The 25,697-nt window shown below is 42.0% G+C and overlaps 2 protein-coding genes across 10 annotated transcripts; both read right to left on the minus strand.

Moving 5' to 3' along the window:
• Window positions 1–826: 826 nt before the first annotated feature.
• Window positions 827–12,337, minus strand: xpnpep1 (X-prolyl aminopeptidase (aminopeptidase P) 1, soluble). 4 transcript variants are annotated; one of them, XM_045690441.1, is made up of 22 exons: window positions 12,196–12,322; window positions 11,566–11,664; window positions 11,207–11,242; window positions 10,552–10,676; window positions 9,995–10,058; window positions 8,866–8,970; window positions 8,529–8,621; window positions 8,239–8,382; window positions 7,934–8,029; window positions 6,773–6,854; window positions 6,404–6,614; window positions 4,578–4,667; window positions 4,403–4,453; window positions 4,203–4,261; window positions 3,602–3,679; window positions 3,417–3,488; window positions 3,088–3,148; window positions 2,908–2,977; window positions 2,625–2,798; window positions 2,359–2,435; window positions 2,111–2,209; window positions 827–1,191 (listed from the first exon to the last, which is right to left on the minus strand). In XM_045690441.1, the coding sequence occupies exons 3-22, from the start codon at window positions 11,214–11,216 to the stop codon at window positions 1,072–1,074; spliced, it is 1,881 nt and encodes a 626-aa protein (XP_045546397.1). In that variant the 5' UTR covers window positions 11,217–11,242; window positions 11,566–11,664; window positions 12,196–12,322; the 3' UTR covers window positions 827–1,071.
• Window positions 12,338–13,667: 1,330 nt separating this feature from the next.
• LOC123725455 (uncharacterized) lies at window positions 13,668–25,601 on the minus strand. 6 transcript variants are annotated; one of them, XM_045691027.1, is made up of 9 exons: window positions 25,450–25,601; window positions 24,820–24,918; window positions 24,461–24,496; window positions 22,955–23,059; window positions 22,259–22,391; window positions 21,634–21,748; window positions 19,271–19,395; window positions 14,039–14,119; window positions 13,668–13,890 (listed from the first exon to the last, which is right to left on the minus strand). In XM_045691027.1, the coding sequence occupies exons 2-9, from the start codon at window positions 24,868–24,870 to the stop codon at window positions 13,799–13,801; spliced, it is 738 nt and encodes a 245-aa protein (XP_045546983.1). In that variant the 5' UTR covers window positions 24,871–24,918; window positions 25,450–25,601; the 3' UTR covers window positions 13,668–13,798. The 6 variants fall into 6 exon arrangements, with proteins under 6 accessions (XP_045546983.1, XP_045546981.1, XP_045546982.1 ...); XM_045691025.1 differs by having other exon boundaries at window positions 24,461–24,508; XM_045691026.1 differs by having other exon boundaries at window positions 24,820–24,930.
• Window positions 25,602–25,697: the final 96 nt, after the last annotated feature.

Raw genomic sequence — 25,697 nt, forward strand, 5'->3', positions numbered from 1 at the left:
GGCCAACTCAATGTAACGGCTGGAATGGAATTCATGGAACGGAGTCAAACATGTCGTTTCTATGTTTGATGCGTTTAATACCTTTCCATTTATTCCATTCCAGCCATTACAATGAGCCCGGCTTCCTCTGGCGTAGCCTTTTCCTCACTGTACGGCTCCACATTTAACACAGTAGAACAGTGACACTCCATGGACAAATTATGAAACTGAATGGTCTTTCACAGCAACTGTTTTTACCATGTTGGTTTACCATGTTGGTGTGCAAACAAAATAATGATGGACATTTTAATGCATTGGTTTAAAATGACAAGAAAGAACACATAGAAAGTCCCACAGTTCCCTGAAAGCGCATTATATCTTTTCCCGCCTCCAGGCTGTCGAAGAGGGCCCATATGTATGAGAGTGCTGTGCTTCGTGACGTACCAGTCAACCCGGTGGACATCAGAGCTGTCAAGAGATCCACCAGTTTCAGAAACCCTCTCTCATTCTTCAGAAAACAGGAAGCATCTAAGGACAACTCCAGAATCTACTACATCTACAGTAACCCTCTACCCATAGGGCTGGAGGAAGAGGACACGATCCAGAATATCGCCCCTGGTGGATCGAAGGAGCAAGAAGAGCTAACTTTTCAGGACTACGCCAATGATCCCAATAGTGGTATCATCCTGGACCCACCCAACTTTTACATGCAGCTCTAGAGCAAGGTGGCATGTTCCACTTCATGGGAGGAGTGTTTGATTTTTTGTCCTATTCAAGTTTGTATTTTGGGAAAAACATTGTCTAAAGTGGATGAACTTTGATGAAGTTATTTGGAAGTTGTGAAAGATCCTTTTTTCCCACACTTGGATATTTATTGAATCGCCATAAAACAGTTCAGACATGGATGGTGTGCTTTAGAAAAGAAGCATAGCGTGAAATACACAGAGACCAGAACGATAGATAGTAGCTTCTCAGAGAAAATATCAAAAGAAAAGGTTATCATCACTGCTGAGATGAGCAATCAATTGATTGCTCAATTGTACTCCTGGGCAATACAATTGGTTTAAATTAGAGTCTGTCACAGAATAGCCTTCAGGCGATTGGCTGGGTTTCCCTGATCAGCCAATCCAGGGCCTCCTTGCGGCCCTGCCTCTCCAGCTCTGCTCCAATCGTCTCCCGGCACTGCCTGTGGTACTCGTTCACCCAATCACGCTGCAGGAAGAGAAGAGGGAGTGTCACACACAGAGTGATAACATACAAAATGGCAGAACTATTACTAATCGATTTCCCCGGTTTCAAAGAGCACCTGTGGATATTTCCTGAAGACCTCCTCATACATTATCTTTCTCTCCTATGGCAAAGCTGATTTGAAACTGAAAGATTGTTTTATTTCTGCTCTACTACGTGTCACTTCATTCAACCAAACAATACAGTTTTTCTACCCAAGTTTCAAGTGCCATGTTTACATTATAGAGCTGTATAATGATGACTTTTTAAAATTAGAAATAAATGAGTGCTTTATTTTAGTATAAATAAATGAGTGCTTTATTTTAGTAGAAATAAATGAGTGCTTTATTTTAGTAGAACTGGGTGAACTAAATGAGTGCTCTATTTTAGTAGAAATAAATGGGTGCTCTATTTTAGTTGAAATAAATGAGTGCTTTATTTTAGTATAAATAAATGAGTGCTTTATTTTAGTAGAAATAAATGAGTGCTTTATTTTAGTAGAACTGGGTGAACTAAATGAGTGCTCTATTTTAGTAGAAATAAATGAGTGCTTTATTTTAGTATAAATAAATGGGTGCTTTATTTTAGTAGAACTAAATGGGTGCTTTATTTTAGTAGAACTGGGTGAACTAAATGAGTGCTCTATTTTAGTAGAAATAAATGAGTGCTTTATTTTAGTATAAATAAATGGGTGCTTTATTTTAGTAGAACTAAATGGGTGCTTTATTTTAGTAGAACTGGGTGAACTAAATGAGTGCTCTATTTTAGTAGAAATAAATGGGTGCTCTATTTTAGTTGAAATAAATGTGTGCTTTATTTTAGTAGAAATACATGAATGATAGCTCCTAAAGAAACTGTGTGTTTGGTAAAATATGAATTCCAAAGAATGGGGACCAAGACTGACCTCTTTCTGGGTGAGAATATCTGTGTTTACCATCTTGGCTTGGATGGGGACCAGAGTGAGAGGCTCAAACGTCAAACTGCCCTTGTTTCTGTAGTTGTACTGAGGACACAGACACAAAGGTCACATGGTCTTCACACTTCATTTTACACATAGTCAGTCAATCTGTCTCCATAAACATAAATACTCATTCTTCACTCTATACACACTTCACTTCATTTCATTTTATACTTATTCAGTCAATCTCTTACCTTGGGTTTTGCTGGCACCACCAGAACAACGTTTTCAATTCTAATGCCAAACAAGCCGTCCTCATAGTACCCAGGTTCTGAGGAAAGGAAGGAGACAAGTTCAGGTGTGTGAGAGAGAAACAGACAGAGACAAACAGAGAGAGAGAAATAGTTAAATTGTCTGTGTGTTTGTGTATGCATGTATGCATACATGATAGTAAGTGTGTGTGTATGTGTGCCTGCATGTCTGTGTGTGTGTACGTCCATATATGTGTGAGCGTACCCACCATCGCTGACAATCATGCCTGCCTCCAGGGGCTCGTCGGCGAAGGTCTTGTAGGAGATCCCACAGGGTCCCTCGTGGACATTGAGGAAACATCCCACCCCGTGGCCCGTACCATGGAGGTAGTCCAGCCCAGACTCCCACAGCGCCTGGCGGGCAAACGAGTCCAGCAGGTGGCCTAAAGGTGGAGGGGGAGGAGGGGGGAGTGGAGGTTTACATTTCACATATTAGTCATTTAAAAACAAACACTGGCAACATTGAGTACTCCACAAACAACAAGGTCTCACCTTTGGTTCCGTTGGGGAAAATGGCAGCACTGACGGCTATATGTCCCTTCAGAACATAGGTGAAGGTTTCCTGAGATATAGAGAGAAAATCTATAGGTCACTGAACATACCACTGGGACTTTCTCTCTGTCATATGCTGTAGCAGGTCATGAGAGGAGAGGCCATATGGATAACTGTTACCTTCTCATAAGCAGAGGGGGATCCAAAGTGCATGGTGCGGGTGACGTCTGTTGTTCCATCACTAGAAAACACCAGAACCAGAATTTATTATAACTATATGTTTTATTTGTAACGTTCTTTTCTTATGTGTCACATTATTATGTATTACATGTAGGATTATGTGTAGCATTATTACATGTAGGATTATGTGCAGCATTATTACATGTGGGATTATGTGCAGCATTATTACATGTGGGATTATGTGTAGCATTATTACATGTAGGATTATGTGCAGCATTATTACATGTGGGATTATGTGTAGCATTATTACATGTGGGATTATTGCTTACATATACTGGGCTCCAGAGTCAAGGAGGTAGATTTCGTTTAGAGAGAGAGTTCTGTTGGTTTCAGGGAGGGGTCTATAGGACAACAAAAATGAGTACATAAATACAAAATAAGTTAACAAAAACATGATTATAGACAACTCTACATTAATTACAGTGTAATAAAGTTATACAATAAACAAAGGTACCTGTAATGAATGATTGCTCCGTTTGGTCCAACACTGGAAATGGATGGGAAGCTGAGTCCGACAAAGTCTTTCTGCTGGCTGAAACCACATAAAATACATGAATATTTATTTATGTGTATTTAAGCAATAAGGACTGAGGGGGTGTGGTATATGGCCAATATACCACGGCTGTGGGCTGTTCTTAGGCACGTATCACAAAGTTGAAGTAGGTACATACAGTTCCTAATTGTTTCAATAGAGGGAGTTAAAATACTAAATATCCCTATCATGCAAAAGCCTCTGACTCACTGGGAATATCTCAATTACATACTCCTCGTGTCCGCTCTACTCTCTCCTCGTGTCCTTCCCAGAAAGCCAGAGATCCCTCCCCTCTGACCTTCTTCTCCAATGTGTTTTGAGAAAGAGATGAGAGAGGTGTATGCAATTGTCCTATTGCCTTGTGCATCAGAAATGATTTTTCACAGTGTAGTGACTGCACGGAACCTATACAATCTCAATCTAAAGATCCAGGATAATAAGTGAAGTTGGAGAGCAAACATCAGAGATGTTGTTATTGCATAGCTTTATTATTTTATGGTTGAAGTGAAAAGTAGAACCCCACCTGCGTAACTCCTCGGCCTTATCTGCTGCGGATATCTCAGTCACTGTGCCTTTTGGAATCTATAAAACAACAACCACACAGTACATGACACGTAGTCATTGCAACACTCACAGCCAAAAAGTCTGCAGTCATAAAACGTTAATACTACTTTCAGCTACAAAACTACTGGAAATTACATTTTAAAAGTACATATAATGTACCTCTTTTTCCAACCAAGCGAAGAGCTCACAAAGGGCGACAGCATCCTTGATCTGTGGTTGAGGAGAAAAAGTCAAACATGATCAATGGCTGGTTGATGATACAATTATGGGGATTTCATGATGTCTAAAATCCAATTAAATAATTGTATGGGTCAAAATGTCAAAGGTAACTTACATGGGCCATTTTCATCCCTTGAATCTCGGTGGTGTTCTTGACAGCTTTGGCGAGGCAGAGAGGAGTGTAGGGGATAAGAGACCGGTGGGCCTATGGACAAAACAGAAAAACAAAGCAATGAATTAGTTGGTACCTGATGCTACACATATCATTTTACTAAATAGGCCTACATGTAAACTCAGCAAAAAAAAGAAACATCCCTTTTTCAGGACCCTGTCTTTCAAAGATAATTCGTAAAAATCCAAATAACTTCACAGATCTTCATTGTAAAGGGTTTAAACACTGTTTCCCATGCTTGTTTAATGAACCATAAACAATTAATGAACATGCACCTGTGGAACGGTCGTTAAGACACACAGCTTACAGACGGTAGGCAATTAAGGTCACAGTTATGAAAACTTAGGACACTAAAAAGGCCTTTCTACTGACTATGAAAAACACCAAAAGAAAGATTCCCAGGGTCCCTGCTCATCTGTGTGAACGTGTCTTAGGCATGCTGCAAGGAGGCATGAGGACTGCAGATGTGGCCAGGGCAATAAATTGCAATGTCCGTACTGTGAAATGCCTAAGACAGCGCTACAGGGAGACAGGATGGACAGCTGATTGTGTAACAACACCTGCACAGGATCGGTACATCTGAACATCACACCTGCGGGACAGGTACAGGATGGCGGCAACAACAACTGCCCGAGTTACACCAGGAACGCACAATCCCTTCATCAGTGCTCAGACTGTCCGCAATAGGCTGAGAGGCTGGACTGAGGGCTTGTAGGCCTGTTGTAAGGCAGGTCCTCACCAGACATCACCGGCAACAACGTCACCTATGGGCACAAACCTACCATCGCTGGACCAGACAGGACTGGCAAAAAGTGCTCTTCACTGATGAGTCGCGGTTTTGTCTCACCAGGGGTGATGGTCGGATTCGTGTTTATCGTTGAAGGAATGAGCGTTACACTGAGGCCTGTACTCTGGAGCAGGATCGATTTGGAGGTGGAGGGTCCGTCATGGTCTGGGGCGGTGTGTCACAGCATCATCGGACTGAGCTTGTTGTCATTGCAGGCAATCTCAACGCTGTGCGTTACAGGGAAGACATCCTCCTCCCTGATGTGGTACCCTTCCTGCAGGCTCATCATGACATGACCCTCCAGCATGACAATGCAACCAGCCATACTGCTCGTTCTGTGCGTGATTTCCTGCAAGACAGGTATGTCAGTGTTCTGCCATGGCCAGCAAAGAGTCTGGATCTCAATCCTATTGAGCACGTCTGGGACCTGTTGGATTGGAGGGTGAGGGCTAGGGCCAATCCCCCCAGAAATGTCTGGGAACTTGCAGGTGCCTTGGTGGAAAAGAAGGGTAACATCTCACAGCAAGAACTGGAAAATCTGGTGCAGTCCATGAGGAGATGCACTGCACTACTTAATGCAGCTGGTGGCCACACCAGATACTGACTGTTACTTTTGATTTTGACCCCCCTTTGTTCATGGACACATTATTCCATTTCTGTTAGTCACATGGTTTGTGGAACTTGTTCAGTTTATGTCTCAGTTGTTGAATCTTATATTTCACACAAATATTTACACGTTAAGTTTGCTGAAAATAAACGCAGTTGACAGTGAGGACGTTTCTATTTTTGCTGACTTTATTAACAAACGTACTTTACATTGTTTGGGGGTAACTCATCCCCATCCCACTCATGTGATACAGCTATGCACAGTGGTCATTTTGTGCCTGACTACACAGTTGTACTCTCTCACCTTGGGAAAAACCTGCATGAGCACCCACTACAGCCATTTTGTGTGAGACATTACACAGTCGCACTCGCTCACCTTGGGGATGACCTGTGTGAGGGCGCAGCTGGCTTTGTCGCTGATCCACACCTTCTCCTTGGGCACCAGGGAGGCACACACGGCCTGCAGCTCCGTGAACACAGACTCGTAGGGGGCGGTCTGGATGCTAAGCTCCGCCTTGGAGGGCGTGTCCAGCTGAAGGTGCTCCCTCACCGTCGGCACGGCCAGACGCTTGATGTCCACAAAGAGCCTAGGTGGGGTCAGAGGTCAGATTAATGACCTACTTCTCATGGGAGATCAAAGTATGCTGTGCATTCTATACTGTGTCAGAGAAAGGACAGTCGGGAAAGAAAGTAAAGTGTTTTTATTTTATTTTAGATTAATTTAGGTGCTTTTAGGATCTTTTACCTGATTGTGTTCATTCCAACGATGGCGTACGCAAAGAAAACAGGGTTGTACTCGATGTCAGAGCCACGGAGGTTGAACAGCCCTGAGAAGAGTAACACAGTTAAAACACACTACTACTTTACACCTGTTTGGTGGATACGATTTTTCCTGTTCTCCTTCAACAAATGCAGTAATGTATGTAAGCATTTCATTGTAAGGTCTACACCTGTTGTATTCGGCACATGACAAATCAAATTTGATTTAGATTTTTATGTACAGCAGTTTGAATCTTGTAAACAGCTGTTTAAAAATGTGTCTTGCTGCTCAAAATAAATTAGCTAACACTGTGTTATTATTATTATTATCATAATCATTAATATGATCCTAATCATTATTATTAATATTATTATTATTAATAATAATTGTATTATTATTATTATTATTATTGTGATGATGATGAGGTTACCCTCCTCACCTTCTAGGGAAGAAGCCCAGACAAACCCCCTCATTTAGACACACTAGTCTAAAAGTGACTGGACGACTGCAATCAACATCAACATTGTCCTCCCTAATTAACACAAACACTCTGGCCAGCCAATCAGCTCTGAGAGCTCTATAGGCTCGTTAGGGCTAGCTAACAAGGTGCTCAGACAGGCATCTACAGGGACACCCGTACAGCCTCAGGGTTCTTGGATCGTGACCAGGGGGTGTCGTGTCTACCTCACAGGGTTATGCAACGTAACCGTGGAGTCGATGCGATTGGCTGTGCCTGCTGTCACTGTTTGGTGAGGTCATTCAATAAAGTGCATCAACCCTCATCCTGTAGGTCTACTGGTTGGCCAGACTTTTGTTCCAGCCCAGCACTAACACACCTGATTCAACCCATCAACTACTCTTCAATCAAGACATTTGATTAGGCTGTCATTGTAAATAAGAATGTGCTCTTAACTGACTTGCCTAGTTAAATAAAGGTAAAATAAAAAATAAAAAAATGTGTTGAATCAGGTGTGCTAGTGCTGGGTTGGAACGAAAGCCTGTGCACCCTGTAACTTGACATGACCAGGGTTAGTGAGTTGGTGTTATTTTATATGGTAATTCCAACGACTGTTTAGGGTGAATTATATAGGAAAAATGTCTCTGTGCTGTGTTATAGTAACTATATCAGTATAAAGGGAATCATACATGCAATCTCATCCAGCGCCGTGGCAACGAACCAGGAGATCTTCCTCTCGGCCATCTTGGATCTCAGAGCGGTCATCTTGTCCTGCCAGGTCAGACCTGGAACAGAGGAGGACCTGGATTAACTGTGAACCATTGATGAGGAAGATGTCATCATGCCATCGTCACTGTTGAACAAAATCCTTTCTGTATCAAAAACATTGTACATACATGTACAGCTACTACCTTTCAACCAATCACAAGATAGGATACATAACACCTCTAGAATGTTGAATAGGTCAATAATTGCTCCAAGCGGTACTACCGACCCGTGAACCCCAGGCCCAGGGTGAGGAGCTTAGTGGAGGGTCTGGTTGGACGGTCCATCCAGATGGCATCTATCAGGTTGTCCTGAACAGCCACCAGGGAGTGGCCTGCACCAGCCAGGGCCTTAGACATGTTCTTCCACTGGTCTGGATGGAACAACAGACAGGTCACGTTACCATAGTCAGCACCAAAATGGTAGATGCTTAGCACTGGAAGTATAGTACACAACATGTACTACACCATTATTACTGTGTTATTGTGTATGACGTAAGAGATGTAGAACTCTACAGACCAGTAGCAATGATCCAGGGGTCCACTCCTACTGTCGAGTTCTCAGGCAGTACACTGATCAGCCAGTCCTCCTGGCTAAGTGTCTCCTTCAGACCTGGTGACAGGAAACACCCGCAATGAGCCAGAAAATACTGACACATCTCACAACACAGTAGACTGTCCCATGTGTGGTATGTCTTATCAAGAGAAGCATCGGCCAATCTATACTAAAGTGGTTAAGTGCACTTGCTTTAAAGTTTTAACTTTAGATGCAGAAGAAACCAACTTCCACTTATACTAGCTTCAACTAGGTGTCTTCACTTATCCATTCAAGAACTAAGAGTGTTGTTGTTGTTTACCCATCTTCATGAGGGTCCAGTTGTTGTCCATCTGCTGGCTGGCCTGGAGGAAGTACCGTCCGTCTGTCCACATGGCCGCATGCTTCTCTGTCACTATGGCCGTGCCTGGAGACATGTCATCAATCAAACAAGGCTGCATATCTGTTCTCTGTCACTATGGCCGTGCCTGGAGACATGTCATCAATCAATCAAGGCTACATATCTGTTCTCTGTCACTATGGCCGTGCCTGGAGACACGTCATCAATCAATCAAGGCTACATATCTGTTCTCTGTCACTATGGCCGTGCCTGGAGACACGTCATCAATCAATCAAGGCTACATATCTGTTCTCTGTCACTATGGCCGTGCCTGGAGACATGTCATCAATCAAACAAGGCTGCATATCTGTTCTCTGTCACTATGGCCGTGCCTGGAGACATGTCATCAATCAATCAAGGCTACATATCTGTTCTCTGTCACTATGGCCGTGCCTGGAGACATGTCATCAATCAATCAAGGCTACATATCTGTTCTCTGTCACTATGGCCGTGCCTGGAGACACGTCATCAATCAATCAAGGCTGCATATCTGTTCTCTGTCACTATGGCCGTGCCTGGAGACACGTCATCAATCAATCAAGGCTACATATCTGTTCTCTGTCACTATGGCCGTGCCTGGAGACACGTCATCAATCAATCAAGGCTGCATATCTGTTCTCTGTCACTATGGCCGTGCCTGGAGACACGTTGTCTCAATATCTGATTCTTAGTTATGTCTTTAGTTGTCACTATGCTACTGTTCAAAGGTTGTCAAACAAGGCTACAGAACTGTCCTGTTTCTATGGCCTGATTTCATTTTATTATCAACGTGTCTAAACTCTGACCCCAATTCAATACAAGCAAATGTCTGTCTATATTGTTTACCGATGTCCTGTTCTTCTTAGGGCGTAAAAGTTCACTGTTATAATCAAGGTGTGCATTTATGGGATATTACAATACAACTTTCCTAGTATTGTATGAAGTGTTGATTTCATCCGGTCTGACATAACCAAAGGCTGTGATAAGTTTGTCTTGGTGTATTCACTGGTGTTCTAGCCATGTCAACCTCCTTTATAACAAGGGAACTAGATCCTGACACAAGTACACACACCTGCGGAGCCATTGAAGCCACAGATGAATTCACGTCTGCAGTCACATGGTGCGATGTATTCACTCTGTAACGAGAGAGAGAGAGAGAGAGAGAGAGAGAGAAGAAGAGAAGAGAGAGAGAGATCAGATCCAGCAGTAATCAGGTATAAGTGGTCCCCTAGCAGTTATTATAACATCTTAATTATTCACCTCTTCACATCACAACTCAAGACCAGAGAGAGAGAGAGAGAGAGAGAGAGAGAGAGGGTGTAAGTGAGGGATGAGGATTAGAGAGAGAGAGAAAGAAAGAGTAGAGTGAAAGATGTGGAGATGGAGAGGACCCTGCTAGAAAGTCACATTGTCCATTACTAGAGGTCAGGCAGACTTATACTCACTATTGTTCATTACTTCTAATTTCTAATTAGTAATTCTGTGTGTGTGTGTGTGTGTGTGTGTGTGTGTGTGTGTGTGTGTGTGTGTGTGTGTGTGTGTGTGTGTGTGTGTGTGTTCTTGCGTGCGTGCGACCGTGTGTGTGTGTGTGTGTGTGTGCGTGACCTGGTGGGTGTGTGTGTTCAGTACCTGGTGTGCGTCTCCAGAGGGGACAATGTAGGCCTGGATGGGCTCAGCGATGTACTTGGTGTTCCTCATGGCTTGCCGTAGCTGCCGCAGCAGCTCCACCGTGATCTTGGGAGACATGGCAGCGTCTAGGGAGAGATATACAGGCGGTAAAGCCATAACAGACGAACTGAACAGGCAGCCCAAGAATGGGACTCCGGAGGGATCCACAGTTCCAGCATGCTCCTGCCTCCCCTGTCGAGTAGGTTAGTTCATCTGTCTCAGTCACAGTTTTACCTCCCCCAGATACAGGGGTATAAACCACGATAGAGTAACTGAAGCACAACATGGCTAAAGATGCTCCCTCAGAGCTAGATTACACACAGCAGTGTAATACAACTGTAATGGCCGTGGTTTAGATCGACTCTACCATTGGAGCATGCTTTTGTGGCACAGTTGAATTCCGTGCGGCTACGGGCCAGAAGGTTGAGGGTTCGCGCCTCAATCCCTGCCTGTTTCGTTACCTTGGTGTCAGAAGTGGGCCATGTATAGCCTAAACTAGAATCGACCTCCAACAAAATGATAAAGAATAATAACACAAACGCATCATTTAACATACCGAACAAACTAAACATATGTTATTCATTATTATTACTCAAAATGTGAATAATGCGATTACCTGAGCCCATGTTGTCTTCAGCGGTCTATGAGATATCTGAAAAATAGCCTGTTAATGTGGGGCTCAAAGTCTTAGCCTGCACATGGATCTTTAACCTTGCTGACTCAGACAAACCCAGGGTTAAATATTAACAGATTATGATTATTATCTTTGCTGCAATTGCAAACTATTCAATTACCCGTAGGCCTGAATGCTGCCTTTATACAGCATACTTTTGATCACGCATCAAGGTCTAAGAAACCCATCTACAAAAAGCCATTTTGTGAGATCATGATTTTGAAAGATTTGACATACTGTATGGTGTATAATGGATAATATCAGTGGTTTCATTTCAGGCCGTTAAAGGAATAATTTCATACCATATTATTGATGGAGTAGTTTTTATTCATCGATGCCAGTATGGGCGTCATCCAATCGCCTCAACAAAGGCACGGCCGAACTCACGGATTGGCTGAAACCTACATGCGATGCTGTTTACCATTTCAGAACAATTATTTAGGAAGTTCGCTGGCAACAAGTGGGGGGGAAATTGGTTAGCTAATTCATTTACTAATTGAATGATTCCAACTGACATAATTGTGTTAATCAATTCAATACAGTTATTTTGTCGCAGTTGGGGTAGGTGTGGCATTTCAGTCTGCTGTGGGGGATATTCAATGGAAAAGTTACTTTGAGCAAAATAATACGAATTTCTTAGCCAATGTTGTATATATTTCATTAGAGTACGAGTCACACGTTGTTCATAGCTGTAGTAGTTAACACATTAGACATATTTTCTACCAAAAACATTCGTGGGCTTTGCCTATCTTGCTAGCTAGACAACACTAATGGGGCTACGTGAGTAGCATGTAGCACGCGAGCGTCTTCCACATTACAACCACACGATATTCTCCATTCATTGCTTTCTTGCATCGGGCAACTGAACCCCAGCTAGAAAGTTTGTTAACACCATGTCAGTTTAATAAGATAACGTTGAATTGTACATTTACCTTAGAAATGCGATTCTGTCGTTTAAAACAGTATTTTATGCAGCTGTCCCTTGTGTTAATTTACAAAACAGTAGGCTGCCATTGAATCGTTGACGTTCCTGGTCACGTGACACGGGCTTCTTCCAATAACCACACGGAGATGAGGCTCGCCTCCCTTTAATTCAAAATGCAGCGGCTCAAGTAAACATGTATAAAACAGTATGTAGACTACGCCCCTGCATAGGAGCAAAAGGCCTATAGAGATTTCATGAAATTCACGTTTTCAATAATCCGTATTTATCCAAATATTTTTTTTTCATCATCACATATTATTTTTATGGTTACTCAATAAAAACATATATGCAAGACTTGGAAATTCACCTTAAATGGGAAAGTGGCAGTTTAATACATTAATGCATGAGAAAACAATGCATACATACAATGGGACACATTTGCAAACATTTACAGCATCTCTTTCCTTCAAATTGCATTTTTGATACAGTAATTGGACAGGGAAGGACAATGAACAATTGTTGCTCTATTACGTTTGCTTTGATGTTGTGGATATTGGGCTGAAACAGTATACATATTTACCCAAACGTGGAATATTTACAATATAATACAGGAAGTTGGCATTTAGTTGGCATCTAAAGTATATATATTTTTTATATCTAGGATAAAAAACGAATAAACAACAAAATGCTTGCTTCAAGAGCAAATTCAAACCCACACCATTCAGATCAATGACAAAACGATCATCAAAATATAGACTTCATTGCAGTTTAGAAAATAGGAATATTTGACAGTTCCAGTGTTGATTCAGAGTGAGGGTTAGGGCAATGCCCAAATGGCACCCTATTCCCTATACAGTGCACTACTTTTGACCAAAGCCCAAGTCTTTGCTAGGTAAAACCCCGCCTTATCTCAACTCACTGGTCACCATAGCAGCACCCACCCATAGCACGCGCTCCAGCAGGTATATTTCACTGGTCACCCCCAATGTCAATTCCTTCTTTGGCCGCCTTTCCTTCCAGTTCTCTGCTGCCAATGACTGGAATGAGTTGCAAAAATCACTGAAGCTGGAGACTCATATCTTCCTCACTAACTTTAAGCATCAGCTGTCAGAGCAGCTCACAGATCATTGCACCTGTACATAGGCCATCTGTAAATAGCCCATCCAACTACCTCATCCCCATATTGTTATTTTTTTATTTATTTTTGGCTCCTTTGCACCCCAGTATCTCTACTTGCACATTCATTCTGCACATCTATCACTCCAGTGTTTAATTGCTAAATTGTAATGACTTCGCCACTACGGCCTATTTATTGCCTTACCTCCCTAATCTTACCTCATTTGCACACACTGTATATAGATTTTTTCTATTGTGTTATTGACTGTACATTTGTTTATTCCATGTGTAAATCCGTGTTGTTTGTGTCGCACTGCTTTGCTTTAACTTGGCCAGGTCGCAGTTGTAAATGAGAACTTGTTCTCAACTGGCAAACCTGGTTAAATAAAGGTGAAATAAAAAATAAAATGTTTTAAAAGTCTCTGGTCAGAAGTAGTGCACTATATGGGGAATAGGGTGCCATTTGGGATGCAAACCTAGATCTACAGTATAAACTACTGCTGGATCAGAGAGTGTAGGAAGTAGGCTGCAGCTATCGTCAACATCACCAGATATCTCCCAGGCTCCAGCAGTTGTCCAGAACTTCCTGTTTAAATGAACATTGAGATGAAAGATTGTATTACATTAATACGTCTACACAGTAAGGTTTATTTGTATGTTTCTGTTCAGTTATACACTATCACACCTACTGTATTGGGTGTGTGTGTGTGTGTGTGTGTCAGTGGTGTACTTACTTGAGCAACCTTCTGTCTGCTTGAAGATGCCCATCTTCTCACTGTCTTTGATAGAGTTCATCTTGTCCGTACTCACCTCCCCTGTAAGTCAACAGGGTATTGGTTATTAAAAGTCACAGTAGTATGTAGCATTGTGAGTAACTTGTTACCATTGTATTATTACAATGTTATTACCATTTTATTCTCCCCTGTAATGTCTTCATCAGGCTTCCCTAAACTGAGAATATTGTGTAAAGATTGTTTTGGAGTCTGTGAAAGCTTGGATGGTATATCACGCATTCTCTACCAGAAAGTTGGTTGGCCCTCTTTGATGTCACGTAGGTTGATACATTGCTATGTTTTCATTTATGAAGCCCTTTTACAAAAAGTTCCACTGTTCCTAACATCATTACTAAACTTCAGTCATACTAGTTACCACACCCGGTTTCAGGGATGACTAACTCTGTAAATTCCTTTGGTCTCTACAGAGTTAGGTAAATCAGCTTTAGTTTCTTGCACCTTATTTGAGGAACAATCTTCAAAATGTTGTTAAATGTGATGTTCTGGTGCCTCTATGGCAATTCAGAAAGCGGATTGAGGACCTTATTACTGATGAATGTCTTTGTTTTTTATGACCGTGTTTTTCTTTCTGCTTGCATTTTGTATTTATATTTTCATGTGTGTATTTTCTGTAATTTATTGACTCAGTATGACTCTCTGATAAAATAAAGGTTCAATAAATAAATCTACAGCCTAGTCTGAGTACCCAGATCAAGGAAAAACTATGTTTTTAGATGAGACAAATAAACTTTTTTTCACAAAGATAGTTTATCATTCACAACTCTGTATGTCTTCATCGGGCAGTCCTAAACTGAGAACATTCCACTGTATTCTTCTGATGTCATAAAGGCCATCCTGTCTGTGCTATACTGTGGTACCTCTTCTCCATACACTGCTCTCCTCTGTCCCACTGGGACAGACAACTTGGAGGGGGGCAAAGGTGCATCCCAAAGGGCACCCTATTCCCTACTTAGTGCACTACTTTTGACCAGGGTACATAGGGCTTTGGTCAAAAGTAGTACACTATAGAGAATAGCCAGACCCTTAACTCCAGCATCAGGTTACCCAGCAGTTTTTGTAAGGCTTTTGAATGGGCAGAATTATTCATTGTCTGGACAGACACAGAGGCCTGAGCAGCTAGCTACTTAGTGCACTACTTTTGACCAGGACCATTGGGGTTCTGTTAAAAGTAGAGTGCTATGTAGGGAATAGGATTCTTTGGAACGCAACTATCTCCGAGTAGCTCTCAGACTGGGACACAAGGGCTGAGAAAACAACAAAGCTTTATGGAGGGAAGAATCAACACCTAGCATAGCATCTACACAGACTCCCACGATTTGGCAGTTCATTGAAAGCGTCAGACAAAAACCCTGGTAATTGCTCTGTAGCGTGAGGAGGAGTTGTTTTTCTCCATTATACAAGGCTTAATCTGTGTCCTGCAAACCATCTGTGAGCAGCCTACCTCCTCATTCTTCAAAAAGGCATTCCTTCACCCAAGAACACCTACAGCTCGTGTTTCAGCACCTCTATTCCTTCTCTACCTGACTGTCAGTTGTGACACTTTAATGACAAAGACAACTATATAAGTGGTGTGATGTTCAAATACTCAGACAACATAATTATAACGTTTCGGATGTAAACAATAGGTTTACATTCCAGGTGAATACTTTTGACTAATGAATTGTGTCATGGCCTCCAAGAAACTAGATTTCAACATAGATTGCCAAATATAAATGCACGCACACACACACAGACACACACACCTAAACACCTTCTTTGCCCGCTTTGAGGATAATACAGTGCCACAGACACGGCCCGCTACCAAGGACTGTGGGCTCTCCTTCTCTGTGGCCGTTGTGAGTAAGACATTTAAACGTGTTAACCCTCACAAGGCTGCCGGCCCAGACGGCATCCCTAGCCGTGTCCTCAGAGCATGCGCAGACCAGCTGGCTGATGTGTTTACAGACATATTCAATCTCTCCCTATCCCAGTCTGCTGTCCCCACATGCTTCAAGATGGCCACCATTGTACATGTACCCAAGAAGACAAATGTAACTTAACTAAATGACTATCACCCCATAGCACTCACTTCTGTCATCACGAAGTGCCCAAGAGACTAGTCAAAGATCATATCACCTCCACCTTACCTGTCACCCTAGACCCACTTCAATTTGCGTATCGCCCCAATAGGTCCACAGACGATGCAATTGCCATCACACTGCACACTGCCCTACCCCATCTGGACAAGAGGAATACCTATGTAAGAATGCTGTTCATTGACTACAGCTCAGCATTCAACATCATAGTACCCTCCAAGCTCATCATTAAGCTTGAGGCCCTGGGTCTCAACCCCGCCCTGTGCAATTGGGTCCTGGACTTCCTGACGAGCCGCTCCCAGGTGGTGAAGGAAGCAAACAACATCTCCACTTCGCTGATCCTCAACACTGGGGCCCCACAAGGGTGCATGCTCGGCCCCCTCCTGTACTCCCTGTTCACCCATGACTGTGTAGCCATGCACGCCTCCAACTCAATCATCAAGTTTGCAGACGACACAGCAGTAGTAGGCTTGATTACCAACAACAACGAGACAGCCTATAGGGAGGAGGTGACGGCACTTGGAGTGTGGTGTCAGGAAAACAACCTCTCACCCAACGTCAAAAAAACAAAGGAGATGATCTTGGACTTCAGGAGGCTGAATAAATTTGGCGTGTCACCTAAAACCCTCACAAACTTTTACAGATGCACAATTGAGAGCATCCTGTCGGGCTGTATCACTGCCTGGTACGGCAACTGCACTGCCCATAACCCCAGGGCTCTCCAGAGGGTGGTGCAGTCTGCACAATGCATCACCAGTGGCAAACTACATGCCCTCCAGGACACATACAGCACCCGATGTCACAGGAAGGCCAAAAAGATAATCAAGGACAACAACTACCCGAGCCACTGCCTGTTCACCCCGCTACCATCCAGAAGGCGAGGTCAGTACAGGTGCATCAAAGCTGGGACCGAGAGACTGAAAAATAGCTTCTATCTCAAGGCCATAGACTGTTAAACAGCAATCACTAACTCAGAGAGGCTGCTGCCTACATACAGCCTTGAAATCATTGGCCACTTTAATAACTGGATCACTAGTCACTTTAATAATGCCACTTTAATAATGTTTACATATCTTGCATTACTCATCTCATATGTATATACTGTTTTTTATACCATCTATTGCATCTTGCCTATGCCTCTTGGTCATTGCTCATCCATATATTTATATGTATATATTCTATTCCATTCCTTTACTTAGATTTGTGTGTATTAGGTAGTTGTTGTGGAATGTTTAGATTACTTGTTAGATATTGCTGCACTGTCGGAACTAGAAGCACAAGCATTTCGCTACACTCGCAATAACATCTGCTAACCATGTGTATGTGACCAATAACATTTGATTTGATTTGACCTTTCCACTATAACGTTAGACTGGTGATAGACCTACGCTGTATTGTCACTGTTAGTATTTGACTTGAACTGACGTTTACCTTAAAATGAGTGACAACAATGTGCAGTAGCTGTCATTCTTACTTGAATTACTGTCATCTCTTCAACACCTCTGCAGTGAACCTGTCCTGAAACCACTTCTGAATATGGGTGACTAACTTCTCACTACTTTCAATGACTCACTGAGGAAGATACTTGATTGTTTTTCTGAAGTCGCTGTAGGCTCGTAGACTATAAGCTCTAGGGGATCTCCCTCACAAGTGCTTAAAGGTCCAATGCAGCCGTTTTATCTCAATATCAAATCATTTCTGGGTAACAATTAAGTACCTTGCTGTGATTTAAAATGGTCAAAAATAGCAAAGAGCAATTTCTCAAGCTAGAATTTTGCTAGGACTGTCTGGGAGTGGTCTGAGTGGGGAGGGGAAAACTGAAAATTAGCTGTTATTGGCAGAAAGATTTGGAACTCTCTTTCTTATTGGTCTATTAACTAATTTACCACCTGGTGATATCACCAGGCAGGCTAAAGCGCCATCCCACTAAAACAGGCAAGAATATCAAGCTGTCTTTTCAAACAGCTCTTACATTAAAAGAGCATTATCATAATTATATTTTAACCTCATGGTGAGGAAAAATATATATTGTAAAACACAGGAATATCACTTTTTGACTGCACTAGGACTTTACACGTTATTATTATTGTTAAAACAATTCCCCCACATGCACTGACAGATGTTTTAGGCTGATCTGATTCATCAGCGCAACCCACACACTTCCTTTTTACCACTTGCATGTCCCTCCCTGTTCAGTGTTAGGGTCAGGAGAGGGGACTTGGTATATAATATGGGCACAGTGTCACGTCCTGGCCAGTATAAGGGTTAATTGTCATTTTAGTTTGGTCAGGACGTGGCAGAGGGTATTTGTTTTATGTGGTTCGGGGTGGTGTTTTTCTAGAAGGACATTTGATTTAAGTATTCCGGGGTTTTTGGGCACTGTTTGATATTCATGTAATTCTATGTTTAGTCTAGTGAGTCTGTTTCTATGTTTGGTTAATTGGGGTTGGTCTCTCAATTGAAGGCAGGTGTTGTCTATTTGCCTTTAATTGAGAGTCCCATATATTAGGGTGTGTTTGTCATTTGTGGGAGATTGTTTCTTGTTTTGCTGAGTGAGCCTTTCAAGACTGTTTCGTAGTTCGTTTCATTTTGTTGTTCTGGTGTTCACTTAGTTTGTAAATAAATACACAAGATGAGCATCCACATTCCTGCTGCGTTTTGGTCCTCCTTTACCAATGACAACCGTGACACACAGACAATAATTCATTCTGTAATGTTTTGACTTTGCCACAATTATCAGTGTTTGTGCTGGAACATTTGTCTGCATCTTATTTGGAAAGAATATAACTTTTGAACAGTATAGAAATTCAAAGAAAACACGTTTTCAGGCAGATTTTGATAAAGGAATATTGGGCATCATTGCGCTGAACCATAGACAAACAATATACTACCTACTGTATGTCATCAGCTGTACCTGAGATAAAGAAGCTGATAATAGCATGTGCACAGTCAAGAATGACCAATGTAATGTTTTAAATGTGTCTTAAGTGCCACTGCCTCCGTAATTCATAAAATGTTTCTTCTTTTTTCTTCTTTGATCAGAGAATATTGTGCATCACTGTGCTCTACACATACAGCACTATATTATTGGCTGTACCTGAGACAAGGAAGCTGACTTTCTGGCATGGTCCGTCCACTGTGGTCAGAGGAGACCCTGGAAGGATGGTGACCCTGGACATGTTCACCTCTAGGACCTCTGCCACCCTATTGCGGAAGTCATATCTTGAGAGAAAAATGAACAATAGACAATTTGTATTATTGTTTTTATAATTTGTTGGGAAAGTATACAATTTCACAACATATATATATATAAATATATACAGAGGCTGCATAATAATGGCCGGAACGGAGCAAATGGAATGGCATCAAACACCTGTAAACCATGTGTTTTATGTATATGATACTATTCCACTGATTCCGCTCCAGTTATTATTTACTTTTTTTTTTTTACAATTTAGTCATTTAGCAGACGTTCTTATCCAGAGCGACTTACAGTAGTGAATACATTTCATACATTTTTTTTTCCTTTTTTTCCCGTACTATCACGATCCTGTTCACCCCAATTAAGGTGCCACCAACATCCTGTGATATATACAGTGTTTTCAGAAAGTATTCAGACCCCTTGACTTTTTTCACATTTTGTTACGTTACAGTCTTATTCTAAAATTGATTGCAAATATTTTTTTCCTCATCAATCTACACACAATATGCCCATAATGACAAAGTGATAACAGGTTTTTAGAAATATTTACTAATTTATTAAAAATAGAAAACTGAAATACCTTATTTACATAAGTATTCAGACCCTTTGCTATGAGACTCGAAATTAAGCTCAGGTGCATCCTGTTTCCATTGATCATCTTTGAGATGTTTCTACAACTTGATTGGAGTCCACCTGTGGTAAATTCAATTGACTGGACATGATTTGGAAAGGCACACACCTGTCTATATAAGGTCCCAAAGTTGACAATGCATGTCAGAGCAAAAACCAAGCCATGAGGTCAAAGGAATTGTCCGTAGAGCTCTGAGACAGGATTGTGTTGAGGCACAGATCTGAGGAAGGGTACCAAAACATTTCTGCACCATTTAAGGTCCCCAAGATCACAGTGGCCTCCATCATTCTTAAATGGAAGAAGTTTGGAACCACCGAGACTCTTCCTAGAGTTGGCCGCCTGACCAAACTGAGCAATCCGGGGAGAAGGGCCTTGGTCAGAGAGGTAACCAAGAACCCGAGGGTCACTCTGACAGAGCTCTAGAGTTCCTCTGTGGAGATGGGAGAACCTTCCAGAAGGACAACCATCTCTGCAGCGCTCTACCAATCAGGCCTTTATGGTAGAGTTGCCAGACGGAAGCCCCTCCTCAGTAAAAGGCACATGACAACCCATCTGTGTGATATTGAGTATACAAAACATTAAGAACAGGATGCTGGCCAATGTTGATTCCATTGTTTCCCACAGTTGTGTCAAGTTGGCTGGATGTCCTTTGGGTGGTGGACCATTCTTGATACACACGAGAAACTGGTGAGCGTGAAAAACCCAGCAGCGTTGATGTTCTTGACTCAAACCGATATGCCTGGCACCTACAATCATACCCTGTTCAAAGGCACTTAAATATGTTGTCTTGCCCATTCATCCTCTGAATGAAACACACAACCCATGTCTCAAATGTCTCAAGGTATAAAAATCCTTCTTTAACCTGTCTCCTCCCCTTCATCTACACTGATTGAAGTGGATTTAACAAGTGACATCAATAAGGGATCATACTGTAGATTTCACCTGGATTCACCTGGTCAGTCTGTCATGGAAAGAGAAGGTGTTCCTAATGTTTTGTACACTCAGCATATATGAATTCATGATGATGTACTGTAATCCCATAATTCAGGATTAGTGATGATGTATTATCATGTAAAGCATTTGAAATATGGTTGGATTGTTTTCATGGTTCGACAATTGGCACTGGGCCAAACCCTTTATGAAGATATGATCAATGAGTTGTGTCACATTGTTGTAAATGAACCCTCCATCATCTTATACAGGTGTGGCACGTGTGGTGGCTGGCTGAGGAGGTGGTGAGAATACACTCTTTGAAAAAAAGGTGCTATCTAGAACCTAAAAGGGTTCTTCGGCTGTCCCCATAGGAGAACCCTTTGTAGAATCCCTTTGGGTTCCAGTTAGAACCCTTTTGGGTTCAATGTAGAACCCTTTCTCAGAGCGAGATAATACTGGTAGTTCCTTGATGGTTTAAATATTCCAAATAAATGTAAATGCCAGGTACTCAAGTATTAAAAAGAAGTAGTCTAATTACATATAACACTCACTTCCTCTTTCCCTCTCCAGTTCCACGGTTTAATACCCGATCAGTCTCACATATTGGCTCCCAACACTAACGCCTGTAGGTCTTAGCTTGATGGGCTAACACAGTCTTGAGTTCACAGGCGGTTTAATACCCAATCACACCCACCTGCTGAAAGACATGACGTTGGGGAAGGTCTGCTCTGCCCAGGGGGATTCTGGAAGAATGACGGCACACGCGAAGACATCGCTGCCGCTCCTCAGGACCAGGGACCTGTGGACCACTACAACAACAACATCAACAACAGCACCAAAGTCAGAAATATACTTTTTATATTATCACCTAAATTACTTTGTTGTTTCACACATGACATATCCCCTAATAGTGAAGGTGGTTGACATTTTTGTCATGAAACTTGATTCTCTTGGGAAACAATGTGATGCAACACTTTTGGATTGCAGTTTGGTGAGTGTGCAATGACAATACATCAATATTATGTTTCATGTGCATCATAAAGGAGTCTAGATTTCTGAACAGACATGTGTCTGTTACCTGTGTACTCCCCTGACATTTGTATGCTGGTGTCTGAGTACAGCTGTTTGTATTCTGTCTGGTCCAGCTTACAGTGCTGTGTGTGTGTGTGTGTGTGTGTGTGTGTGTGTGTGTGTGTGTGTGTGTGTGTGTGTGTGTGTGTGTGTGTCTCTGTGTGTGTCTCTGTGTGTGTCTCTGTGTGTGTCTCTGTGTGTGTCTCTGTGTGTGTCTCTGTGTGTGTGCGTACATGCTTGTGTGTTACCTGTGTAGTCCCCAGCCAGTTGTATGCTGGTGTCGGTGTACAGCTGTCTGTGTGTCAGGCTGACTGTCCCCTGTCTGTTCGTCAGGTCTCCCACCTCACAACTCAGAGCGTTGTCACGGGAACAACTGGAGTTCTGAGGGAGGACAGAACAGAGCAGAGGACGGAACCAACCATAGAAATAGAATTACTAGAAGGGACGTCCCCATTCAAGTCAATAGGGCTGGGTCAGAGGTTCCATGACTGTTCTACTCATTCTAATTCTATTGAAACCAATTCCAACAAACACTTCCACTTCTGGTTATGAAAACGATGTGAAGTATATGGTTGTGGTTGTGGTGTAGTTGCAAGTTTTAATGTCACATGCATAAGTACAGTGAAATGCCTTTCTTGCAAACTCAAAACCCAACAACTGTGACATTGTCAAAGACAAAGATTCGATGGAATATCAAACACAGTTCTATTGGATTCCATAAGACTTGTTGATCAAGTGGAACTTTAAAGTTGAAATAAAGCAGAGATCAGCGCTACACAGTGGACTACACAGTGGACTACACAGTGGGGGAAATTCTCCTATGATGGCTAGGTACTGGGCCCTTATTCATAAAGTGTCTCAGAGTAGGAATGCTGATCTATCCTAGACACTTCATGAAGAATGGCCATGATGTATTGTAAGTGAAAATGAGAGAATAAACTCACCCCAGCTTCCATGTTGAAGGGGTTAAACGTGTCCCCAACACTGGTACACTGGTTGTCGTTCACCTCAGAGCCTTTACCAGTGATGATCCAGGAAACCTCTGTTACCTAGTTACAGTGGGGAAAACATTATTTTTTCTCTGATGTTTTACCATTCTTTTTATACAGCTTCCCTTTTCTAATAGAACCTGTGATACGATTCTACGGTAGATAGACTCTAGTGACAGACATTAAAATGTTACAGAGCAGCTGATTTGTTTCTTACATTGTTTCTACGTCTGCATTGTGTTTCTACGTCTGCATTGTGTTTCTACGTCTGCATTGTGTATCTACGTCTGCATTGTGTTTCTACGTCTGCATTGTGTTTCTACGTCTGCATTGTGCTTCTACGTCTGCATTGTGCTTCTACATCTGCATTGTGTTTCTACGTCTGCATTGTGCTTCTACGTCTGCATTGTGTTTCTACGTCTGCATTGTGCTTCTACGTCTGCATTGTGCTTCTACATCTGCATTGTGCTTCTACGTCTGCATTGTGGTTCTACGTCTGCATTGTGTTTCTATGTCTGCATTGTGTTTCTACGTCTGCATTGTGCTTTTACATTTGTATTGTGTGTTCTACGTCTGTATTGTGTGTTCTACGTCTGTATTGTGTGTTCTACGTCTGCATTGTGGTTCTACGTCTGCATTGTGGTTCTACGTCTGCATTGTGGTTCTACGTCTGCATTGTGGTTCTACGTCTGCATTGTGTTTCTACGTCTGCATTGTGTTTCTACGTCTGCATTGTGTTTCTACGTCTGCATTGTGTTTCTATGTCTGCATTGTGTTTCTACATCTGCATTGTGTATCTACATCCGCATTGTGCTTCTGCATCCGCATTGTGTATTCTACGTCTGCATTGTGCTTCTACGTCTGTATTGTGTGTTCTACGTCTGCATTGTGGTTCTACGTCTGCATTGTGGTTCTACGTCTGCATTGTGTTTCTATGTCTGCATTGTGTTTCTATGTCTGCATTGTGTATCTACATCTACATTGTGTTTCTACATCCGCATTGTGTGTTCTACGTCTACATTGTGCTTCTACGTCTGCATTGTGCTTCTACGTCTGCATTGTGTTTCTACGTCTGCATTGTGTTTCTACGTCTGCATTGTGTTTCTACGTCTGCATTGTGTTTCTACGTCTGCATTGTGTTTCTACGTCTGCATTGTGTTTCTACGTCTGCATTGTGTTTCTACGTCTGCATTGTGTTTCTAAGTCTGCATTGTGTTTCTAAGTCTGCATTGTGCTTCTACGTCTGCATTGTGCTTATACATCTGCATTGTGTTTCTACGTCTGCATTGTGCTTATACATCTGCATTGGTGTCAGAAGTGGGCCATGTATAGCCTAAACTAGAATCGACCTCCAACAAAATGATAAAGAATAATAACACAAACGCATCATTTAACATACCGAACAAACTAAACAGATATGTTATTCATTATTATTACTCAAAATGTGAATAATGCGATTACCTGAGCCCATGTTGTCTTCAGCGGTCTATGAGATATCTGAAAAATAGCCTGTTAATGTGGGGCTCAAAGTCTTAGCCTGCACATGGATCTTTAACCTTGCTGACTCAGACAAACCCAGGGTTAAATATTAACAGATTATGATTATTATCTTTGCTGCAATTGCAAACTATTCAATTACCCGTAGGCCTGAATGCTGCCTTTATACAGCATACTTTTGATCACGCATCAAGGTCTAAGAAACCCATCTACAAAAAGCCATTTTGTGAGATCATGATTTTGAAAGATTTGACATACTGTATGGTGTATAATGGATAATATCAGTGGTTTCATTTCAGGCCGTTAAAGGAATAAAATCATACCATATTATTGATGGAGTAGTTTTTATTCATCGATGCCAGTATGGGCGTCATCCAATCGCCTCAACAAAGGCACGGCCGAACTCACGGATTGGCTGAAACCTACATGCGATGCTGTTTACCATTTCAGAACAATTATTTAGGAAGTTCGCTGGCAACAAGTGGGGGGGAAATTGGTTAGCTAATTCATTTACTAATTGAATGATTCCAACTGACATAATTGTGTTAATCAATTCAATACAGTTATTTTGTCGCAGTTGGGGTAGGTGTGGCATTTCAGTCTGCTGTGGGGGATATTCAATGGAAAAGTTACTTTGAGCAAAATAATACGAATTTCTTAGCCAATGTTGTATATATTTCATTAGAGTACGAGTCACACGTTGTTCATAGCTGTAGTAGTTAACACATTAGACATATTTTCTACCAAAAACATTCGTGGGCTTTGCCTATCTTGCTAGCTAGACAACACTAATGGGGCTACGTGAGTAGCATGTAGCACGCGAGCGTCTTCCACATTACAACCACACGATATTCTCCATTCATTGCTTTCTTGCATCGGGCAACTGAACCCCAGCTAGAAAGTTTGTTAACACCATGTCAGTTTAATAAGATAACGTTGAATTGTACATTTACCTTAGAAATGCGATTCTGTCGTTTAAAACAGTATTTTATGCAGCTGTCCCTTGTGTTAATTTACAAAACAGTAGGCTGCCATTGAATCGTTGACGTTCCTGGTCACGTGACACGGGCTTCTTCCAATAACCACACGGAGATGAGGCTCGCCTCCCTTTAATTCAAAATGCAGCGGCTCAAGTAAACATGTATAAAACAGTATGTAGACTACGCCCCTGCATAGGAGCAAAAGGCCTATAGAGATTTCA

Source organism: Salmo salar, chromosome ssa12 (genome assembly GCF_905237065.1).
Source record: "Salmo salar chromosome ssa12, Ssal_v3.1, whole genome shotgun sequence".
NCBI classification, from domain to species: Eukaryota; Metazoa; Chordata; class Actinopteri; order Salmoniformes; family Salmonidae; genus Salmo; species Salmo salar.

Bases quoted from the DNA above. Each gene is read 5' to 3' on its own strand.
- xpnpep1 (XM_045690441.1), bottom strand. The intron at 6,855-7,933 runs GTATGATTCCCT...TACTCTTCTCAG, and splicing joins GGCGCTGGATGAGATTGCAT to GGCTGTTCAACCTCCGTGGC. The intron at 4,262-4,402 runs GTACATTATATG...GTTGTTTTATAG, and splicing joins TCGCTTGGTTGGAAAAAGAG to ATTCCAAAAGGCACAGTGAC.
- LOC123725455 (XM_045691025.1), bottom strand. From the start codon at position 24,870: ATGACGCCCATACTGGCATCGATGAATAAAAACTACTCCATCAATAAT. The intron at 24,509-24,819 runs GTATGATTTTAT...CCACATTAACAG, and splicing joins ACTACTCCATCAATAATATG to GCTATTTTTCAGATATCTCA. The intron at 22,392-22,954 runs GTGAGTTTATTC...GTCCTCCCTCAG, and splicing joins CCTTCAACATGGAAGCTGGG to AACTCCAGTTGTTCCCGTGA.